Source organism: Rhincodon typus, chromosome 34, assembly GCF_021869965.1.
Source record: "Rhincodon typus isolate 14 chromosome 34, sRhiTyp1.1, whole genome shotgun sequence".
Lineage (NCBI taxonomy): Eukaryota > Metazoa > Chordata > Chondrichthyes > Orectolobiformes > Rhincodontidae > Rhincodon > Rhincodon typus.
The window spans coordinates 24,564,602-24,588,617 of NC_063365.1; the positions used below are offsets into that span (position 1 = coordinate 24,564,602).

At 41.1% G+C, this 24,016-nt stretch overlaps 1 protein-coding gene across 1 annotated transcript in view; it reads left to right on the forward strand.

Annotated features, from left to right (window-relative positions):
* Positions 1-3,444: 3,444 nt before the first annotated feature.
* Positions 3,445-24,016, forward strand: part of sec24c (SEC24 homolog C, COPII coat complex component) — a 67,685-nt gene continuing 47,113 nt past the window's right edge. Inside the window, exons 1-3 of the mRNA XM_048616282.1 lie at positions 3,445-3,572; positions 18,256-18,458; positions 23,693-23,825. Coding sequence (XP_048472239.1) covers positions 18,293-18,458; positions 23,693-23,825 — 299 coding nt within the window. The 5' untranslated portion in view covers positions 3,445-3,572; positions 18,256-18,292. The remainder of the gene's footprint in view (positions 3,573-18,255; positions 18,459-23,692; positions 23,826-24,016) is intronic.

Below are 24,016 nucleotides of genomic sequence, written 5' to 3' on the forward strand. Positions count from 1 at the left end.
TGATGCTGCTTGGCCTGCTGTGTTCATCCAGCTCTACACCTTGTTATCTCTATAAAAGTAGGAGGTCTTGTGGGAGAGTCTAGGACCAGAGGGCATAATCTTAAAGTAACAGGTCGCCAACTTAAGAAAGAGATGTATAGGAATTTTGTCTTTCAGAGAATAGTAAATTTGTGGAATCATTCAGCGCCAGAGGGCTGTAGAGATGGGTCATTAAGTATGACCAAGGCTGACACAGACAGACTTTTCAAACAGTAAAGGAATCAAGGGTTATGGGGAAATGGTAGGAATGTGGAATTGAGGATTGTCAGGTCAGCCGGCATTTCATTGAATGCCGAAACAGGCTTAATGGGCTGAACGGCCTACTTCTCCTATTGTAATAACCTTGCAGTCACAAAAGTGTCCGGGTGGGAATGCAGTCTACACAGTTAAATCAACATCAGGGATTTATAAGACCTACAAAAACAAGGCACATCGAACAAAAAAGTTGCATTTAAAAGATATGTTACATTTGGCACCAGCCATGGTTGCAACAGTTTTCAAACTCATTTTGATAACACATTGAGCATGTACTCCACATGGGTTTAAACACAAATGTAGCAAGAGTACATTATCTCACTGCTTCTCTCTGGAGTGAGGCAAGACTAAATGTGCACAAAGCCCTGTAACATGTCAGTCTAATGCCAGTAAACTATTTTCCAAATGAGTCTCCCTATCTGTGCATAGTGTGTCCTGTGAGCGATTAGCCACTATCACTGCTGTCAGTTAGAGTACTATCAGAGAGACATGCTGCTTAACCCACCGACTGACTCTTTCCTCTAACAGATTGACCTTTCTTGTCTCAAATGACATCTGAAATTTCCATAACGAGAGTACAAACTAACCATAGGCAAAGTAACACAATGAATGCCTCTGTTATCTCATTATTCATAAAAAAAAACAATTGATTGATTCAAACCAGAGATTTGAGCGTATAATCTTGGCTGACTCGTGTAATATTGCGGGAGTTGTTGGTAGTGTTGTCATTCTGATGACACATTAAACTGGAACAGTGATGACACTTTGTGTGGATGTGCTGAGGTTGTTAAAAGACAGCAGCTCCCAAACCTATGACCTCTACCATCTGGAAGGACAAGGGCAGAGGGTGCTTGGAAACACCACCCCTCCAGGCCACTCATTACCCTGAACTGGAACTATATTGCTGTTTCTTTACTGTTGTTGTGTCAAAAATTGGAACTGCTCCCTAACAGCACTTACAGTGTTGGTTCAAGATGATAATTAGGAACAGACACTAAATGCTGGCCTTACTAGCAACCTCCTTATTCCATGAATGAAGTGAAAAGGCACTATACAAATGCAAGTTCTACTTTTAAGCAGAAGGGAAGGCTATTACAGAGGGAGATGATGGCCAAGTGGTATTATCACTGGACTATTAATCTAGAGATCCAGTTAATGTTCTGGTGCACCTGGGTTCAAATCCCACCGTGGCAGATGGTGAAATTGGAATTCAAGAAAAAAAAATTTGGAATTAAGAGTCCAATGATGACCATGCTGATTGTTAGGGGAAAAACCCCATCTGGTTCCCTAATGTCCTTTAGGGAAGGAATCTGTTGTACTTACCTGGTCTGGCCTACATGTGACTCCAGATCCACAGCAATGTGATTGACTCAGTTGTCCCATGGGCAATAAGTGTTGACCTAACCACTGATACCCTCATCCCATGAATGAATAAAAGGGGGAGAAAAAAGACAATATGAATGTAAAGGTATGAGGGGGAAGCAAATGTCAAGGATTCATTTCTCTTTTCATTTTCAATAGGTTGGAATCTATACATATCTGCAGCTAAATTGAAGGATGATGCAGCATTCCCACATTACTGTCCTAAATTGCCAGCCTTGTTTATGTGCTCCCAGAATGGGACCTGAATTCAGTAGACTTGAACCTTCAGTCTTCTGACTCAGTACCACCACTTGTGGCTTGAAGCCAGCAATCCTTTCAATTTCATAAGCTGAACTCAGGAATAATGATATTTATTTTAATTTAACATGAAAGCATATTGGACATAAGCCCTGGTTAACCCTTCCAAAATGGTCGAACGCACGTAAATTATCTGTGGCTTTTCCAGATGGCCTGTTTTTCTAACAATACCAATTGTGTTTAATCTAATGTGAAATGTATACTTTTTAGACTGAAGAACCACGATAGAACATAGGAACAGGAGTAGGCCGTTCAGCCCCTCAAGCCTGTTCTGCCATTCAGTGAGATCATGGCTGATCTGTGGCCTAACTCTATATACTTTCCTTTGGCCCATATCCCTTAGTGGGACTAAGTGAATCACCCTTTGAAAGAATGAATTATAAGTCTCTCCCGGATAGCAAGATCCTGTGTACCCATCACACAATTGACAATGCAAAGAAGGTTCAGCCCTTTGTGTCCACACTAGCTCTCCAAATAAATAATTCATCAATTTTCATTCTCCTATCTTCTCCCTGGAACCATGCACATTATTCCTGTCCAGATAGCCACCTAATTCCCTTTTGAATGCCTTGATTAAACCTGCTTTACCACATATCCCCAGGGTAGGGGATCCCAGAACTAGAGGGCATAGGTTTAAGGTGAGAGAGAAAAGATTTAATAGGGACCTAAAGGGCGACTTTTTCACACAGAGGGTGGTGCATGTATGGAATGAGCTGCCAGAGGAAATTGTGGAGGCAGGTACAATTACAACATTTAAAAGGCATCTGGATGGGTATATGAATAGGAAAGGTTTAGAGGGATATGGGTCAAATGCTGCCAAGTGGGACTAGATTAATTTAAGATATCTGGTCAACATGGACACGTTGGACTAAAGGGTCTGTTTCCATGCTGAACATCTCTAGACTCTATGGTCAGGCAGTGCAGCGTAGATCCTAGTCACTCATTATGTGAAGTGTGGGGCGATACATTTTAGTAGGGACAGACAATATAACATCAGGGGCACAATTCTAAAAATGGTACAGGAGCAGCAAAGGGGCCTGGATGGGTCTGTGCACAAATCACTGGCAGGGCAGGTGGAAAGAGCAGCAAAGCATATGCTGTCCTAGGCTTTACTTATAGGACGCAGAGGAAAAAAACCAGAGAGATGATACTGAATTTACAGAAGTCACTTGTTAGACCTGAGGTAGTACGTTAGAAATAAGAGCAGGAGGAGGCCGTAAGATCCTTCAAAGTTGACCAAGCATTCTGTAAGATCATGGCTGATCTGCCCCAGGTCCTGTTTGGTACCAGCTCACAACAGCCCTCAAGTCTAAAAGTCATTGTATCTCCTGTTTAAATACCCTCAGTGATGCAGTCTCCACATTTCTCTGGGGTCACACAGATCCAGACATTGACCCCTTTCCCTGGGGGAGGTGGGCTACACTGCGCCTGCGCCACCGCCACCGCGACATCCGGGTCCCAGGCGAGGGGCCATTGCGTCATTACGTTGAGGGCGTGAGGCCGTGACCGAGGACGTGGCAGCGCCGGAGACTCTGAGATACCGGGAGCGGCTCCGAGATTGAGAGACACACCGACACCGAGGGCCGGGGCTGCAGGCGGTGAGTCAGTCATTGGCCGGCCGACCCACCCACCCACCCACCCAGGGGGCGCCGGGCCTGTGAGGAGGGGACCCGGCTCATCACAGCTCCGGGCCCCGGCCTTTCCTTCTCCCTCTCATCCTGGGCCCTGGCGGAAAGGCCGAGCTGTCGGTTCCGGCGCCGCCTCCGCCGCCCCTTCACTCGCAGGCAGCGGTGCGTCTGTTCCTGTGACCCTGTTCCCTTTCCTCAAACACCGTAATCCCTTAAAGACCCAATAACTCCTTAACAACCCTGTTCACCCCAATAACCCCTTTTAAAATCCCAATACTTAGCCAAAATAACCCCGATACACTGCATTAACCAACAGAAACCGCAGTTGCCCCCAAGAACCCCTTTAAAAACCCAATACCCACAAAACACTCCAAGAAAACACCAATCATCCCTAAAGCAATGCTGTAGTTCCTGAAAAAAACAATTACCCCAATCCCAATAGCTTTTCCAAAGATCCCTGTAACCCCACGTACTCCTCAGACTTCAATTGTGCTCTCAAACATGCCTGTAATGCCACAGAACATAACTGACCCCAAATACCAGTAACAGATGGGCCAATGGGCTGAGGTGTGGCAGTTGGAGTTTAGTTTAGATAAATGTGAGGTGCTACGTTTTGGAAAGGCAGATCAGGGCACGACTTAGGTGCTTTATGGAAGGTCCTGGGGTGTGTTGCTGAACAAAGAAACCTTGAAGTGTAGGTTCATTGTTCCTTGAAAGTGGAGTTGCAGTTAGATAGGATATTGAAGAAGGTGCTGAGTGTGCTTGTCTTTATTAGTCAGTGCATTGAGTATAAAAGTGAGAGGTCATGTTGTGGCTGTACAGGACATTGGTTTGGCCATTTTGGAGTATTGCATGTAAATCTGGTCTCCATCCTGTAGGGAGGATGTTATGAAATTAGCAAAGGTTCAGAAAAAATTTACAAAGATGTTGCCAGGGTTGGAGGGTTTGAACTATAGGGAGGGGCTGTATCGGCTGGGGCTATTCTCCTTGGAGCATCAGAGGCTGAGGTGTGACCTGATAGAAGTTTATAAAATCTTGAGGAGCATGGATAGGGTAAATAGGCAAGGTTCCTTCCGAGGATTGTGAGAAGGGTTCTGACCCAAAACATCAACTTTCCTATTCCTCTGATGCTGCCTCTGATCTACAATCCTTCACTCCTCCCATATCCCCAAACTCAATGAATGAAATTTTGTACCCACAACAACCAACCCTCTAATCCTCATGACTACATTACCCCTCAGATATCTTCCCCTCAAATGCCCTTTGCACCCTCAAATACTCAGTCTAAACCCTTGACCATTGAATGTGCAGTTTCCTTGATATTCATGTTTCAACCAAAAGGCGGTGTGTGGAGATCGATCTGTCTAGGTTTGAGCCAGAAGGTTTATGTTCAAATTCCATTCTAGTGATTGGAACACAGATTTCCATTTATATAGCTTGTGTCATTCTCCCAGGTTGTCTCAAGTGAAAACTTTTCAAATGCTTTAAAATATAGGAAATGCTGTCTTAGTAATGCTATTTGAAAGATGAATTTGACTGGGATTCTAGTGAGAAACTCTGCTCTTAAGTTTCATGGAACATTTTAAGTCCACCTGAAAGAATACTTGGGTCCTGTCTTAGCAATTCACCAGAAAGATAGCACCATCAACAGTGCAGCACTTCCGAAGCACTGGTGGAATGTCAGCCTGCATTTCGTGCTCAAGTGACTGGAGTGGGACTGAACCCACAACCTTCTGACTCTGGTGAGAGAGCTACCCACTGACCCACACCCACAGTTCTTATTACACTTTATTTCTGAAAAGAAAGGTGCTTTCTTTTGTTCCTGATTGGTTTTCTGTAAAACTGCACCAAGATTTTCACTCACTTGAATGGATAGTCGATGATCAGCTCTAACAAAACACTAGTGACAGCTTGATGCACTAATATTCTCTTTACCATATTGAGAGTTTAGGCTTGTCACATAGTTTGACTGGTGAATTAGTGAATTCTTCTGGCAGGCTGGTTCATTGAATTGTATTGCAGCCAAGTTTTGCCAGTTGCACAGTCTCCATGTATTTAGGCCAGGTGTGACTTTCCAGCTAAACTGGACGTGCTCGGGGTATTGATAGCATAGTCTATATAAATCTATGGCTGTTTGATCATTGTCCATTACTCTCATCCGTCAGTTTGTGAGGATTTTCTGAATGTTTAAATTCCAGCACAATACCTGTCGTTTCAAGTCACTGGGTAGGGAACGCATAGGGAATCTTCCACTAAGTGAAAGTTGTTATCCATCTTACCACAACGTAAATCATAGTTAGGAACTTTCTTAATGGTTAATATTTCTGACAGTAACTGAGGTTTTGAAGTGATTTGTTGCCTGATCTGAGGTTGTGAATGAGAACAATGAATTTAATCTCTTGTCGTTCCCCCCCCCCACCACCGCCTTTGACTTGCACATGATTCCCTTTCAAATATTTATCCAAATCCCTAATGAAAGTTTGTACTGAATCTGCTTCCACTGCCCTTTGAGGCAGCGAATTCTTGAATATCATACTTTGTTGCATTAAAACAGCTGTCTTCCTTCACCCAGAGATAGCAAGAGCTGCAGATACTGGAGTCCGAGACAACACAGTATGGAGCTGGAGGATCACAGTAGGCCAGGCATCAACTGAAGAGGGGTCCTGACCCGAAATGTCAGCTTTCCTCCTCTGCTGCCTGGCCTGCTGTATTCCTCCAGCTCCATACTGTGTTGTCTTTCTTCACTGGTGCCTATGAGCAATAAGCTAACCTTGAAACCTCACATTCAGATCGCCTGGGTGATGAACCAATGATAGACCTATGCTGGCTCTTCCCAGGAAGACCCACCAAACCACATGCCAATCAGGCAGTGGTGAGGCAAGTAGTGAGCCTTCTGGTGGAATAGAGACCCCAGAAGCAGATGTCTCACCAACTGACAGCAGCCAGTCAATCAGAGGTCAGCAATGCTATAGGAAGGATGTAGCTAGTACAGGAAAAGTGTCCACTGGAGTCCCAGGATCGTGCAACAACCCAGGCGACAGGTAAATAATCAAAGGAACACCACCTAAGGTGACTAAGCTTAATTTAGAGATGTGGCGACTGTGTGTATCACATGGCATATCCGTGTCTGCCAGTCACTTAATCCTGGTGAGAACGGATGGGGTCTTAAGTGGTTGTTGATCCAACTTAAATGCCTCAGTTGGCAATGGGACAGGAAGGTCAGCCCCGGGCGTTTCCACCCAGAATATGATTCCGGTGGTGACGAAGATGGCAAGAGCAAAAACAGAAGTTGCTGGAAAAGCTCAGCAGGTCTGGCAGCATCTGTGAAGAAAAATCAGAGTTAATGTTTTGGGTCTTTTGGTTTTTACAAAGATGGACAGGTTCAGTTATGACACCACCAGCCTAACTAAATGCCATTCCACCTCCAAGCTCACCTACAGAGAGAGCCAACTGTTGCATGCATTGTCTCTTTCTGACTTACCTGGGTATATCTTTGGTAATAGCCAGTCAAATTCTACAACAGTCTCCGCACAAGTATGCTCCACTCGGCTTCCCTCCAATTTCTTCCACATTTTTTCACCTATTGAAGTGCCGCCACATTGTTTTTGTGACCGCCATTTGATCTTGGTACTGTAGCATTGTGATTTTCTTTTTTAAAATATCTAACTTCTCATCTTTTGCGGGACACATTGCGCCCCAACTATCCGATCTCTACCACTCTACATCTTGCTGATTCTTTGTTCTTTTCGGACCATTGGCAGCAGTGCCTCCAATTGTCACTTCCTGCTGTCTGCAATTCTCTCCTGAAATCCTGCCACATTTCTGTATACATAGAACATAGAACATTACAGTGCAGTACAGGCCCTTCGACCCTCGATGTTGCGCCGACCTGTGAAACCAATCTGAAGCCCATCTAACCTAATCTATTCCATTATCATCCATATGTTTATCCAACACCTTCAAAGCCTTTCCAGAAGTCACCGATTTAGCCACCTTTTCCTAAAACTCCTTCCAAGTTTACATTCCCCTCAAGTGAAGTGCAAATTGTTAATGTTTTATGATTTTAACCCAAAGTTTGTTTTGGAATACCAACAATAGTAAAATTGTCTGTGGCTTTGCTGCCTTAACACCCCCTTTCAGCCAGAATTTGAATCACTTTGTCATCTTTGTACTGTTTTCACTAGCCAATTGTAATTAATTTGAATCAATGTATCAAAGAAGGCTTTATTTAAAAATTGCTTACTTTTAACTTGTGTAAGATTTAAGGCATTCATTGTGAAAGGAATCACTACTTTCTGCCACTTTCTGATCATATAGAAGAGCCCATGCACTCTGCTTATTGAAGTGATCGTCAGGAATGTATATCAGTAGAGCGTGAAAGGATGTAAGACATGAGCCTGAGTCTCACTGAATTCACTGGCCGAAGGTCAAATTTTAATATTCTATCACGGGATGTGGGGATTGCTTGCTGGTCCAGTATTTATTGCCCATCTGTAATCACCATTGAAAGTAGCGGTGAACTACTACCTTAAACTGTTGTAGTCCAGATTGAGGTGATTTTAAGTCATTTTATTGAGATAACAATTAATCAGTGTGCTAAATTAGTAATTGCACGATAGAGAGGTTATTAAAAGAAGCTGAACTTTATATCCGTGGTCTTGCTGTGGTTTTGTTTCTGATTGGTATCTTTGGCAACAGTATGATACAAAGCAGTCTTATCACACAATACCAGTCATACTTAAGTATTTTCTCCATGTTGTACCCTCCAGCTTGTTCCCTCTAATACTCTCATTGTCTTCGTTTTTACTTTTCATTGAGCTGTCATTACTTTCTCTTCGCAATGCATTGCTGTGTGCTGGTGTGGTTTTGGCATTTATTATTTTATTATTTATTTTATTATTTTTGCCACACGCACTATTTCCCCTGTTATCAGGGCATAGAATTCAATCATAGAGACACATTAAATAAACTTTGACATTACCTTGAGTTTGAGACTGAGAGGTGATCTGATTGAGGGGTTTTAAAATATTTAGTGCTTGTTACTGGAAAATCATTCCCTCTGGCGGGGGCTCAAGGGGACGAGTTTAGAGCAAAGTCATTTAACATGGGAATCGAAATACTTTCTGACCCAGCAAACATTTTGAATTCTCTTTAGGGCTTTGAATGTTGGCACAATTGAATGTTTTGTACCAGTTGATGTGAAACTGAGGGGAATGATTCAAGTTGAGGTAGGGCTACAAGAATCTGATTAAATAACAGTCAGGGCTGAATGGTCGTCTCCTATTCCAGTTTCAGATGTTAACTTTCAGATATTAACCATCAGCTACAGTTGTGCAGTATTCTAAATTATTAGTGAACGGTAGGTGATGACTACTGTTGCAATTTCATTTTTTAACATCTTGCTTCCAAATTCACTGCAGTGTTCTTTCTTTTTAATATATTGTCTAGAAATCTGGTCTTTGTTTTCTTATAAGCGCTGCAGACTGCTTTGAAGTAGTGAGTTTGGGAAAATATTGTTTGGGCACAAATGGATGAATTTCTAGAATTGACTTTGCTAAAATGAAAACTTCTGAGTGTGGAGTGGGGAGTGGAGGTAATCTTGTCAGCACAGTTGTGCAATCTGTAAATCTGGCAACTGTTTTGAGAGGAATGACTGTCAATTTAAAGTAACTTTGCTGGTCACACAGGCAGAGATCATGAGTTTTCCCCTTTCTCAAGGATATTATAAACCTGTTAAAAGTCAGGGCTCTCCTAACAGTCAGCAACAATGATGTCATCAAGCAGATCCAGTCATATTGGGATATCCTGCCAGGTATCAAATAGAGTTCAAAGCGCAAGATTTTTCAATTTTGATAAAGTTTTATTGGAAGTGCTGAATAAATTACTGGAGCACATTAGGAGTAAAGGTAAAAGCTAAAATATAAACCTTTGATAAAAGCTAAAATTGTGACTTCTTATTTTAAGGGAGATATTATTCCAACATCAGGTCATTAGTTGTTCAAGACCAGTGAGGGTATTTAAGAGCAATTATGTGCTTAATACATCATTTAAAACCCAAATACATCAATTCGCACTTCATTTAATAAAATACGTGTTGAAAGTTTTTATAGCTAGGCCTAAGAGTGTAAGGATGGAAGTTCTCATCAGTTCAATGATTAATTAATTGCAGTCTGGGAAACAAAAATAGCATTGGTTCATTATCAGAAACATTCAATTTCTATGTTCTATGTTATTGTGTAAATGCTTTAAGTTGCTCTTAGTTTCAGTGAAGAAATGACAGTGAATGTTGACAGTTCTGCCAGCATTCTCACTGTAAGTTGAGGCCAATATTGTTCTATCTATGAAGTTGTATTCTAGGCAACAAGTGTTATTAAGCCACTGTTTCATTTGGATGTTGAGGTAATGAGCTGATTTTGGTAATCTCTGCTTTTCATTTCTTTACTTATTCATGAGATATTGGCTTCACCGACTGGGTCAGCATTTATTGCCCATCCTTAGTTGCCCTTCAGAGGATGAACAACCTTCTTGAACTGCTGCACTTCATTTAGAGTCATTACACCCACAAAACCATTACAGAAAATGTTTCAGGATTTTTGACCCAGTGACACTTAACGAATAGTGAAATGTTTACAAGTTATGATGGTTTGCAGCTTCGAAGGGACCTGCATGTGATGGTGTTCCTCTTAACCTTCTATATGCTACTGGTCAAGAATATGGAAAATGCTATCTAAGGAGCCTTGGTAAGGTACTGCAGCACATCTTAGAGATGGTACACCATAAGTGGACTGCAGCGGTTCAAGAAGGCAGTTCACCAACACCACCACTTTGAGGAGAACAAGGAACGGGCAATAAATGCTGGTCAGCCAGCAATGCCCACATGCCACAAAATGAATAAAACAAAAACACACTGCTACTACTGTGCTGGCTGCTTTGTCCTGGATAGTGCCGAGCTTCTTGAGTGTTTTTGGAGTTTCAGTTATCCAGGTGTGGGAAGTATTACTCCTGATTGTAACTGGTTGATGGTGGACAGGCTTTGGGTGTCAAGAGGTCAGTTACTTGTTGCAAGATTCTGAGCATACCTGCTCATGTAGCCACAGTATTTGTATGGCTAGTCCTATTCTGTTTCTGTTCAGTTGAGACATCCAGAAAGTTAATGGCCATTAAACGCAACAAAATAATTTTGAATAAGTTTTGTTCTCCAAAATAAACTCAATATTCCTTTTGTGAGAAATTCTTACAGATGTAATGTGTTTTTTTCTTATTTTATTATCTATTTATATAAGGTTGTTCTTAGAGGTAGTCACATTAACTTGTCCATGACATTACAGCTGTCCTTGGAGTCTGTTTTGGTGTTCTTAATACAAACTCTGCTGTTACAAGTATGGAAACAGTTGAGGCTAAATTTTTCCAGTCCCTGGTAAGAGTTAGTCATTGCAAAATAACGAAGTGAAATGCAATTTTGCATTTCTTTATAGCCCTTCACCACCATGGGATGCCCTAAGTCGCAACTGAGGTCCTGTGATGAGAAATGATGGCTGATCTAAAGCCTGAAAGACTCCCTCGCTGTGTAGACATCGCTCTGTGACCCATCCTGCTGCACAGTTGTGTCTGAGTGCCTTGGCTCAATTGTGAGAGTCATATCAAATGTAATTCTGTTTTGTTTTGCCTGTCGACTGTGTGTTGAATTGCTTAGCTCAGAATTGTGATCTTTTCTGTCTCCCTCATGCCTTGAACTGTGAAATGTGTTCTTATTTCAATTTAAATTTCTTGTTTCCTTAACAAAAGTAGTTGATTCCTTCAGGAAAACTGGATAACATGTTTCTTGTTTTTTCTTAAGTAGTTGATACCTTTCCTGTTTTTAGTTTCCTGTCATTGAGTCTTTTAAAACCTGCTGGAAACAGTGCACTGTAGGCAAAAGTTGAATAGCAAGGTAAGTTTCAACTATTTCCTGGAGGTGTATGATAGTCTGCGAAAGTTCAATCTATATGCTTCAGTTTAGTCAGTGGTGTGTTCCCTGTGGACATAACTCTATCCATTACTGACAAATGGCCAGTCTGCTGTCTTCCTGATGAAAAGATGGCCTAATTTTTGACCTTGCCAAAAGTGGTGTAGATGGGAATTTGCAGTCATGGTCTTGCGGCACTGTTGTAGAATAGGACTAGTACAGGAAAATTGAATGAGAAGCACTAAAAAACTGGAGCACAACGTGTAACATCACTAGAGCGTAGATTTTCAGTTAGCAAGCTGGCTGAGACTCTGTTCTGCTATTGCAGTAACAGGTGCTTTAGCATCTGGTAGAATCTTGGATTTTAAAAATATAATTGCAGAATAACAGTGAGCGGTATCCTTACTAATAGGATTCAGTAAAATTGTGGATGCTTGTGTGATGATGTAGAAAACCTTGAAATAATACCTTGTTTATCTTTGCATGTTTCAAACACAAACAACTTTCCACTACCCTTATCCTGAAAACAGTAATCTGAGCATTGATGAGGTAATTAATGAATGATAATTTTAGTTAGATTCTCTCTCGGCATGTAAAACAGGAAGTCTGTTTGTGATGGATGAACCTCCAAGTCTTCACATAGCATATATTGTCCATTTTTATATGTACAGTGGACCAAGCAATCATGTCTTTAACTTGCTGCATTGACTGCTACGGAGTGAGAAACCTTGTTAAATATGAGGTGTCATAAGATTGAAAACAGTCCCAAGTCAAAACAATTTGGGGTAAGATGATGAATGAAGGGGACTAGGTGACCTGCTTTGGATTCTGTTGACAGCAAATCTGGGAGGTTTGTGATTGAGGGGCCTGGGGATGGGCCTGCTTCACTTGAAGAAGGTGTATGGTGTTCACACTTGTAGGCAACGTCAAAAGCATCTCTGCTGATGTTGGATTGACTGTTAGTCTGCCAAGTCTCAGCAAGGTGTTGAGAATGACAGGTTTGAAAATAGTAATACGTTTTTAGCCCTCTATTTAATTTCAGTGAAGTTGAATTTCTAATCAGCATATCAATCTGGATAAATAAAGCAAAGAGCAGTTGTTCTGAAAATGTGAAACAAAAACTAAAGTTACTGAAGAAACTCTAATTCTGGCAGCGTCTGAGAAGAAAAAGCAGAGTTTTGATGCCCAGTGACACTTCAGAACGGAGAGCAGCTGGGAAAAAGTGGTCTGCATGCTGGGTGGGTGGTGAGCAGAAAGGCAGAGATGGAACCCTCAAAGAGAGAGATGAAAGCAATAGGTGACAGTATGCCAGGTATAAAGAAAAGCTGATAATGGTGACAATGGGTTGGCTGTGCTGAAAGCAGCCCATGTCATGACAGGGCCTTGGCCTGGAGTGTGGGGTGGATAAAGGACATGGATAAAGGTGTTGAGGTTCTAAAATTATTGAACTTGATATTGAGTCCTGAAGGCTTCAGGATCCCCAGGTGGAAAATGAGATGCTGATCTTCCAGCTTGTGCTGAGCCTCACTGAGATGTAAACGTTGGCCAAGGAATATAGTCTGTTGAAGTAGTAGGCAACTGGAAGCTCAGGGTCATTTTTGTGAATTGAACAAAGGTGTTCCCCAAAGCAGTTGTCCATTCCGTGTTTCATCTGCACAATGTATATGAGACTACATTGTGAACAGCAAATACAATAGACTGGATTTGAGTGAAGTGCAAGTAAATCGCTGCTTCACCCGGAAGGTGTGTTTGGAGCCTGGGATGGTGAGGAGGGAGCGCTTAAATGGGCAAGTGTTGCACCTTCTGCAATTGCGTAAGAGTATGCTGATGAGGGGTGGGGCATTGTTGCTGACACTATATTGCACAGTTATTGGTAAGCACATGAAGTTCAAGTCTGGCTTCTAGCAGCATATAATGACCACAATCACTAGCTTCTCTCTACAACCTTTGTAGATCAGCTTCATGATTTATTATTAACATTGAATGTTTTCTAAACTAAGCGTGCAAAAAATGAGAAGTAATTGTTCTTTATTTGTTGCAGCATTTTTGAATGTTATTCAAACAGGGATCAAATTCTGAACCTCATCTCGGCTGCATGTCTGCAAAAGGTGGTCGTCAGTCATTTTAAAAAAAAAAATTAAATTCATGAAAGCTAGAATTATGTATTTTGAGGTTTTGAACCTAAGACTGTATCACAGAATTATTGCTATTATATTGTGGCTGTATGCATGTTGAAAAGGCCAGTGATGGTTTATGGACATTGTCAGGATCCATGGGTTGAATATCCAAGTATCTCCCTACACCAGTCTTTGTAGCTGAGGTGAAGATTTGTTTCTGGTTTCGGCATTTGGGCAGTGAATCTATTAAAACCAATCTAACTTAGAAAGTATGATAGGATTAACTTAAATTCTGACATCCTCAAACTGATGACTAAATCTTAGATAATGTTATCAAGTTCTTTCTCCTTTTACTGCGCCACAGGACAAGGGTTATTCTGAAGCTTGCAATTCACTGATCAACTAATCACAAACTTTCAACATCCTTAATTATGCTACAAGTTTGACTTGTTTGTTTCTATTGAACATTATGGTTCAGTTTCGCTTTGGTATGTACTTGCAGTAATGCCAAAAGTTTAAGGTTGCTTGTGCACTCTGAACATTATTGATAAAGTTTTCTTTTTATCTGTGTAACTTATAAAATTCAACCTGGAAATTTGACAAATTATTTTATCATAAACATCTGCAAGATTGCTACTCAGAACGTGAAGTGATCGAAATCATTGTCATTGTACAGCAGTACCTGATTTTGGTAACTTTTGAAATTTGTGGAGCTCATACTGAGTCGTGAATATAGATTTCATCTTCAAATTAATGGATAGAGTCAGATATTAAGCAGCATTTTGGGCATAAAGTGACCTTTCACTCGTGAAATCAATTTTTTGCTCACAAGACTTAGAAGCCATAGAGGTCAATTATCCCATCATGTCTGCACTTAACAGAGCATTTAATTAGCTCCCAAGTTAAAGATGATTGTTTGCTCAGAACACTTTGAGGATTTTGGAAACACTTTGTGATCATCTATGCTGCTAAGTGAACAGCTGAGTGCCTTGCAGGTAACCATTGCTGCTTTCATATGGTGGAAATCAGTTTCACGTCAGCCTTGGGTATAAAGTAAGAGAATGACTCATGTTCTGAGCACTGCCTCTGCTTGAATACAGGGCAGCCAAAGTCCTCAATTTATGATCGCCATCTCCTGACTCCATTTCTAAACATTTTGGTAGCCAATGTGCTATGCAGTGAAACCTTTTTAAAAACTTCTTGGATGTTTGTTGGCTGCACTGCTTGTTCTTTTACAAAAATTATAAACAGCAATGTGAAGAGAACAGTATGAGCAATTTCAAGAGTATTTGTGCTGAGCTCCTCAGTTTGTGTGTAATTCAAGGGATGTGGATGTCACTGGCTGGACTGGCATTTATTATCCATCCCTAATTGCCCAGAGGGCAGTTAAGAGTCAACTACATTGTTGTGGGTCTGTTATTACATTACAAACTCAGTGATGTTAGCCTATATTATAGTGGCCTCTTGCTGTGCAGTGAACTGGCATATTCCTTGTTTCACAATTGTGGTGCTATAATTACAGCTGAAATGTTTGGCTGTGAGGCCATTTTGTTTTAATAGTGGACTAACAATATTGATGTAAACCACATTGGAGATGGTGTTAGATGTTTGTAGACCACTTGCTTGTTCCCTGAGCCAGCTGATGGCTGGTTTCCCATATGGAGAGCAAGCTCAAGAATTTACCTGGAGGGTGATGCATTGTTGCAGTGGATTTGTTCCTTTTCTACATGGCAAGTACCTTTGTTACTGAGATATTGTGACTGACTTGTTTGTGTGAGGGTAAATGTAATCCAAATGGTGTCCTTTGATCAGTGATGTTGAGAACATGAGAAGCTGCTGTTCTTTTCTTCTCCATTTATTCTACAGTTCACTTTCTTGTTCACAGCTTGTATTTTGAATGACACCTTTCACAGTCACGGGACACCTCAAAGTATATCACAGTCAATTAAGATGTGTAGCCACTGTTTCATATAGGAACGATAGCAGCCAATTTGTACACAGCCAGCTCCCTGTAAAACCTATGGATGAATGACCAGGTAATCTGTTGAGTGATGTTGGCTGAGGGATAATTATTAAGCATGACAATGAGACTGCTTCTCGGCTCTTTTTGACATTGTGCTTCAGAACCTTTTAAACTGATTTAGATCTGAAGCAAAACTAGATAATTTCAATTCCTGTCCTAGAGGTATTTACTCCATTGCTAAACTCAGTAGTTGGGAGTATTTGCCTTCAAGTCCCAGTCACCTTTGTTAATGCTGTAGAAAGTACCTGATGCTCACATAACCTGCATTAGCTGAAATGGTTTGGTTGCAGTACCTGAGATGGATTAGTTAACTTTAAATTTAAGACAGAAATCAGAATTAAGAGCATTTTTTCTACGAGGCTTGTGCATCTGTAGACTTCTTTACCAAAGAGGGCTATCAGATCTGGGCAGTTAAGTATTTTTGAGGCTGAGATACATATTTTTATAGAATCCCTACAGTGTGGAAACAGGCCCTTCGGCCAAACAAGTCCACAACCGACCCTCAGAGCATCCCACCCAGACCCACCTCCCCACCTAATCTATACATCCCTCAACACTGCGGGCAATTTAGCATAGCCAATCCGACTTGAATGTAAGGAAATTAAGAGTTGGGGGAAATGGCAGGAAGGTGGAACTGATTTTTTTTTTGTAGAATCCCTATACTGTGGAAGCGAGCCATTTGGCCCACCGCGTCCACGCTGACCCTCTGAAGAGCATCCCACCCAAACCTACCCTCTACCCCATCCCTGCATTTCCCACCCTAGACACTAGGGGCAATTTAGCATGCCCTATCCACCTAACCTGCACATCTCTGAACTGTAGGAGGAAACTGGAGGACTTGGAGGAAAACCACACAGACATGGGGAGAACTCCACACACAGTCACCCAAGGCTGGAATTGAACCCGGGTTCCTGGTGCTGTGAGGCAGCAGTGCTAACCACTAAGCCACCATTATTAAAGCAACCATGATCTCATTTAATGGCAGAACAGACTTGCTGGATCTGAATGAACCATTTGTGCTTCTGTGTTTTATGGCCTAACTCCCAGTCTGTCCCAAGTTCACTCATCTCAATTAGTGTTGGACATGCCTTCAGCGACTTTGTCGTGGTGAACAATTTTGCTCAGGATTTTTGTGTCGTATTGCCTTTCAGTGAACTTATTTTGCGGCTGGTTTAGAGACAGTCCAACAACCCAGTCAATTGTTAACAACTTGTATCCATGGAAATGCTACAATTTTCATATTGATGTTTATTTTAGGTTCAGTCCTAAGACATTAAGCATTGATGTAACTGACTTTATTTTTGTCATTCTACCTTGCAACTAATTTAGTTATTTGAAATTTGTGATTTTGTATATTCAGACTGGCTGCCCATTTGTGGCTACAAAGTACGTAAGAATGAAGGTTTAAGGGGTAACCTGCCTATATGCTAGTTTTCTCACATTCTAATTTTAAAAATGACTTGGAGCTATATTGAAAATTTTTTTGCGACTCTCTACAGTTGGTGTGAAGATGGGTGAGCCTGTCAGATTACAGGATGCTCAGATTGAATGGAAAGCAAAAGTGAGATTCATTTCCAGTTCAGTTTTGCTGTTGTAAAGCAACTTGTACAAACTCCTGAATGCTTCTCGGAACTTTGTTACCAGTGAAGTACATTCTTGGAGTGTGGTCACCATTGTAATAATGTAAGAAACCCAACGTTAATTTGCACAAAAGATTCTACAGAAAGCAATAAGATGGTGGCTGAAATGTTTTTTGCAATCTTGGTTAAGAGAAGAATATAGCACTTAACCCAAGCCCATAGTCTTAAGAGTTAATATCTTTTAATGTGGGGAGTAAGGTGGCAAAACAGAAGACTGGGTTTGAACATCTGCTCATGTGATCAATAAAAGAACAAGGAATACTTAGTATTATAAGATTGAATGTTGCCTATGGGGCGTAAAGTTTAATATCAACATAGTGGGTTGGAATAAGACGACTGATCTACAAGTGGAAGTTTTGATGTATGGAGTTTGCAGAGGACAAGAGAAGTGGGAGCCCATAGTGCAGATTGCAAATGATTTGTAACTTGTGAAGGTTTGAGGTAGGAATGGCAATGAAAAAATTCTTGATAGTAAAGTTCATAGGAGCGGGGAAGGCTTGTTCTCTCGTTTCGATGGTCAGATAGGCTATCACTAACTCGCCTAACAGACAGCAATGTTCGAGGGATGCAAAGGAATGGTCTTTTTGACAGTTGGGTATAGGGCAGGAAGTTAAGTCGGAACAGAGTTAGAACTGACAAAGTACATTTCTGGGTACAGAGATAAAATTGCTTCTTTGTGCATTATTTGAGCATTTTATTTCAATTCCAAAGGGCCTGCTTTTGAGATTTGTCTTTGCTGTGCAAGGCCTTTTACTGTTGATGTTTAGCCTATCGTTCCCTTGAAGTTTCTCACGGGCAGATTTTAAAGTGCTTCTGTTCAACTCCTCATTGCCTAAGAATGTAAGAAGCTATTATAATGGATGCCACCAAAGTTTGACATGAAAATTTTATCTTCTGTTTACAAATATTATCATTGTTTTAATTTCAGGTAAGACCAGTTTGGGGATGAACTTGGTTAAATAAGGATGAATCAACAGGGTCACATGGCATCTTATGGGCAGCCCCAACCTGGTTACCAAGGGTACCAACAGTTCGGATACAACAGTCAGCATACGGCAGGTGTTCCAACCTCTCAATATGGACCATATAATGGACCTGTTCAAGGTTACCAACCAACTGCTGTTCCACAAGGTGGGTATTATAATCATCTAGGAGTACGAAATACAATTGTTCCAAACATCTTGGTTCACGCTGCTATGTTCTCATCTACATAGTTCAATTTCCCCTTGACCTGTACAATCCCATTACTCTGAGTTGCACGTGAAAGCCTGGCAATATACTTGACCAAGTCTGGCTCTCGCGCAAATTGGTGAATATCAAAAGGAGGTATGAAATGATTTGGAATGAAATACACGTTAAAGCTTCAAACAAAACAAATCAGTCTTCTTCCATGTAAACAATCTTTTTAGTGGAAGCTGATCTCTCTTTGTACTACAGTAAAATTTGATTTTAAAACCTTTACAGAAGATTGACAAAACAGCAGACGAACAACACAATATGAAGCATAAACTAGAGTAAAGAATTGACCAAAGTAACACAGCAATTTCATAGAATCCATACAGTGTGAAAGCAGGTCATTCGGCCCATCGAGTCAACACTGACCCACCGAAAGGCATCGCACCCAAACCCACCCTCTCCCCTATCCCTGCAGCCCTACATTTCCCATGGCTAACCCACCTTGTCTTCACACCCCTGGACGCTGTAGGCAATTTAACATCACCAATCCACCTAAACCTGCACATAACTGGACTGTGGGAAGAAATCGAAGCACCATGAGGGAAACCCACGCAGACATGGGGAGAATGTGCAATCTCTACACAGGTGGCTGCCCAAGACTGGAATCAAACCTGGGACCTTGGCAGAGAGGCAGCAGTGCTAACAACTGAGCCACCGTGCCGCACTGTATTTGGGTTTAGGGATGGTGGGTGTAGATCATGTTATTTTTTCACGTAGTGTTTGCTGAACAAAATCTGTCTGCTTAAAAAGACAGAGCCGTAGAGTTCTGCAGCATGGAAGATGGCGTTTGGTCCATCAAATTTGCAGTGGTTAAAAAAAAACAAGTTTGTGGGCATATGCTGCCCGAAACACAAGTCTTTCTTTTTCAGGATAACCTTATGTTTCCTGTGAACTGGAAATTATAAACCCATGGCTGACCAAGTATCCCAGTCCACAGTTACTTTGACCAATGTACTGCTTACAAGGCATATACTGTAGGATCATGAATGTTTCAGTGAGTAAGAACATATCATGCTTTCAGATTGGGTAGTTTGGGTTAAGTTTAAAAATAATATTTTATTGAGGGTGATAAACCTTTACAGAAGATTGGCAAAACAGCAGACGAACAACACAATATGAAGCATAAACTAGAGTAAAGAATCGACCAAAATAACATAGCATTTGGAAATGACTCAAGATCTTTTTCAGAAGACAAAATGAATTTTGGAAGAGTGTAAGGGGAAGATATTACATCATTATTACAATGAGGTATAATGGACTGAGGGAACTCGGGTCTGTAGAGACTTTCCCTCACTTCTCATCGTACTCAAGATAGTAATCCTCCCAGACTTGAGATGTTGCTGCTTAGTTCTTCTAACTGCCTATTCTGGTCTACTTCAAATGTGGAAGGATAGAATTGGATATGTAGTTACATTTAGTACAGTGCTGCATGTTCCCGATCGTCCTCCGTCATTCAAGGTTTTGAGGTGTAGGTTCCTGACTGAATGAATGAAAATCAAAAAAATTTATATAATTGCAGTGTAATACAGAGTGTGGTTATAATTACTCTGGCAAGTATTCCATCTTTAATTTTTTTTTTTATTCGTTCGAGGGATGTGATCATCCCTGGCTAAGTGCTTATTTTTTGCCCATCCCTAATAGCCCAGAGCGTTTGTAATCACAGGCCAAACCAGGTAAAGATGGCAGATTTCCATTCCTAAAGGACAGCAGTGAACCAGTTGGGTTTTTATGACAAGTTGTTGTGGTTACGTAGTAGCCATTAGGCCAACTTCTTTCAAAATTCCAGATTTTTATTGAATTCAAATTTCACCATCTACTATAGTGCATTGTTCCCTCCTAAGCTGCATGTGTGCATCGCTGCTCCAATCGCTGGTCCCCACAGAGGGCAGGCATGCTGACACCACTTGCAGCACAACTTCCATTTCCAGAAGTTGCTGCCACACATGGACCATGGAGGTCTGAGCAGAAGAGAAACAATTAGCAGGAATGCTGTCATAGTGAGATTCGAATCTCTGTCCCCAGTGCATTAGCCTGGTGTTCTGAATTATTAATCCAATTGTATGACCACACTGTCACTGCCTCCGCTAATTGCAGCAGTGTGTAAATAGGCATTTTGGAATGTGTTTCGTGTTTGTATTGACTTTGGGAGTTTGGTAGATTGCCTGCGCAAGTGGTTGTGGATCCCTTCAATCTCTCTTAATAAATGATTTGTTGAACCTAACTTATGGTTGTTGTGAACCAAGTACAATATGTTTTAAAAAATGCCCTTATTTAGTGTTAATTGTTATGAGGGTTAAACCTAAGGAAGTGGTAAAATCATCAAATCAATCTGCCCATCTTTTGACCTCAACGGATTTATGTGTTAGTTTATAAATAGTTGTAATTAGTTTATAATAACCTCCTATGTTCCTTTCAGCTTTATTCTAGTTGTGTACCATATATTAGTTTGCAGTTTGGTAGCACGCTTGCCATTCCCTAAGATCTTCCAAAATTTCTATTGCATGTACGTGTTGCCTCCAAACTTCTTCAGTACCATAGGAGTGATTCCATCTCCGTGCTTAATGGTCGACTTAACTTAATATTTGCCTTCATGGGTGACTGCACCGGGTGCCTTGGGTATGCCCATTTTTCGTCCCCCTGCGAATTTGAATCATAGAATCCCTACAATGCAAAAAGAGGCCATTCAGCCCCTCGAGTCTGCAAAACCTTCAAACAGCATCTCATCCAGACCCAGCTTCCTACCCTAAACCCGTAACCCAGCGTTTATCATGGCCAATCCACCTAACCTGCGGATCTTTGGACAGTAGTTTGAAAACTGGAGCACCCAGAGGAAACACACGTAGACACAGGAAGTATATGCAAACTCCACACAGTCACTTGCCCAAAGCTGGGGTTGAACCTGGGTTCCTGGCACTGTGAAGCAACAGTGTTAACCACTGAGCCACCCTGTGAAATATTTGATCTTTTTAGGCATACTTGGCTCGCTGATTTTTGCCTCCATTCTTTTGACTGTTCTTTCATTTTCATATATATGCTTTCAAAAACCTGTGTTGGCAGCTCTCTTTTTGTGTGCCTCCCTAATTCCACTTTGTGTCTTTTTGTTTTCCCGTCTTTTTTTGTTTTCCAACAAATGTTTATTATATGTCATCTTATTTAAATCAAAACACTACTTTTTACACAGTAGTTATCCATCACAACTGCGTCTTTAACTCATGCAGTTTACTCCATACCCTGTCCACTACATAATGAAACATCTGCCACTGTTTTAAGGACAGTGCAGTAGGATTCCACTGCTGGATGTAAAGTGTTGACTCTATTTCTGTCTCCGCTGATGCTGCCAGACTTGCTGAGTTTTTCCAGTACTGTGTGTTTTATCTCCTGCTGCTGCTTTGTTTTGATCTGCAGTACTAGACACTGAGCAATTGGTTGTTTTGGCTTGTCAGTTATGATCCTTATTAGAATGGAATATGAAGTGTTGCTTTTCTTGTTAACATTAAGAATTAGATTTAATATTAAATAAAAAGATTAGAGGGCTGCGATTTTCTTTGAGGGTTGTTTGCAGTATAGCAGGAGGTAGTGCAACTGCCGATATCACTTCGTCCATGTGAATTTTGAATGAGCATTTACTAACCTTAAGCATTTTCAAAGCAATGACCACTCCTGAAGTTGAATTTGTCTCTAATTACAGAAATTCATCTTTCTCTACAAGGTTGCTGTCACAGTTTGTTGACAACTGAATTAAGCAATTGTGCGGAGGTTTTATCATATGGATAACTAATTTAGTACGTAGCATTGAACAAAACCTTTCACAAGCAGGGCCAAAGGAAAGTCATATCTTCATGCTTTTCTCCATCTTTGACCTTTGTTTGGAGTTGCATTTGAAAATCAGGTGTCTCAAAGTTGAAGTATGTATATTTCACCACTTTTGAAGGAAAGACTAATTTTTGCTAATTGGAGCTTCTGTACAAGAATTTCTGTAAATAAAATTGCCTCATTTGGTAAGAGAAGTTTGTCAGTTTACGAATCATCCTCATCGGAGAACGAAACAAGTTTCTCAAGTTTCAGTTTTGTTTTAGTTAAGTTTATTGGTGCTGGGCATTTCACTGTTTAATATTTCAACAGGAGATGAGTGAAGTTTCTCAATGTTTCTACAGCATCATTAATTTTTCATAGTGCATCATCAGCTTTAGATTCTTAAACCCTTTGTACAGTGTATCTTCGGAGAATGAAACTTGTGAACTTAATTGGATTTCCATTTCCATGATGCTGTAAAACCATCAGCCCTATGTCAGTTGTCATTCTTTCTATCTAACATAAAACCTGGGCATCAGTTTATTGACGATCGAAGTTGATTGTACGTCATCTACAAGTCAACTTGACTCTGATCTTGCTGCCTCCCCTCAACTAGTCCAATTCTGTCCTCGCCTAAAGCTGACATCTGTGAACTGCCTTGTAGCAGTCAAAAGCTCAATCATTCATCAGGTCCAAGACAGAAATTGATTAGTTTCTAGAGACTAATGACTTGAAGGGAGATGGAAATAGTGTGGGAAAACGGCATTAAGATAATGGTCAGCCAAGACCTAGAATGGCAGGATGGGTTCAGTGGACTTTTACGCATGTTCCCTTTTCCTACCACAACCATCTTATTTGCTGCCTCGTACACTTGCTGTTGCTAGGTCAGAGATACAGCTTCCCCAACAAATTCAGTTATGGACAGGATCAACTCAATCAGTATGGGGGTATTCCCTCTGAGCAGTTGAGGGAGCAATGAATAATTTTAAGTTTTAGTCAAATCAAGAAAGATTGAAATGTTTGTGTCCTTCTAATTCTTCTGTGTTTTGGAAATTGGCTCATTGCATGACTGGATTTCTTCTTCACATTTCACTGAATGGGCATCAACCTGCACGATGGTTTCAGTCATTTTTATCTATTTTACACACATTTGCCTGATCTGAGTTGAGAATTGTTTCTTAGAATCTTCTAGTTTTACTTGTACATATTAAAAAAATATATTTTGTATTTTGCTGACAGCAAAAAATCCATGAATAAGCAAGGGCATTCTATGGATGATAGAGTTCCTTATTGTTTGGAGAGTTAAAATGCTCATGTGTCTTTCTTATATTTTGTAGGACCATTAAGGACAGCATCGGGTGCACCCCCAACCTCATTACCTCCCTCAACAGCTGCACAATCGACAGCCTACAACCAGTACGGACAGGGGGATGTACAGAATGGTCCTGCAATGTCTGACCAGTCACACAGGTTTGTATACGACATGTCCCTAAAGCAAATATAGAGACCATGCCCATTACACTTCAGTTGAAAAGAATGGGGGGCGGGGGCGGTGTGGTTGGGTGTGCGGATGGTGGGGGATGGGGGTGAGGGCGGCGTGGTTGGGTGTGCGGATGGTGGGGGATGGGGGTGAGGGCGGCGTGGTTGGGTGTGCGGATGGT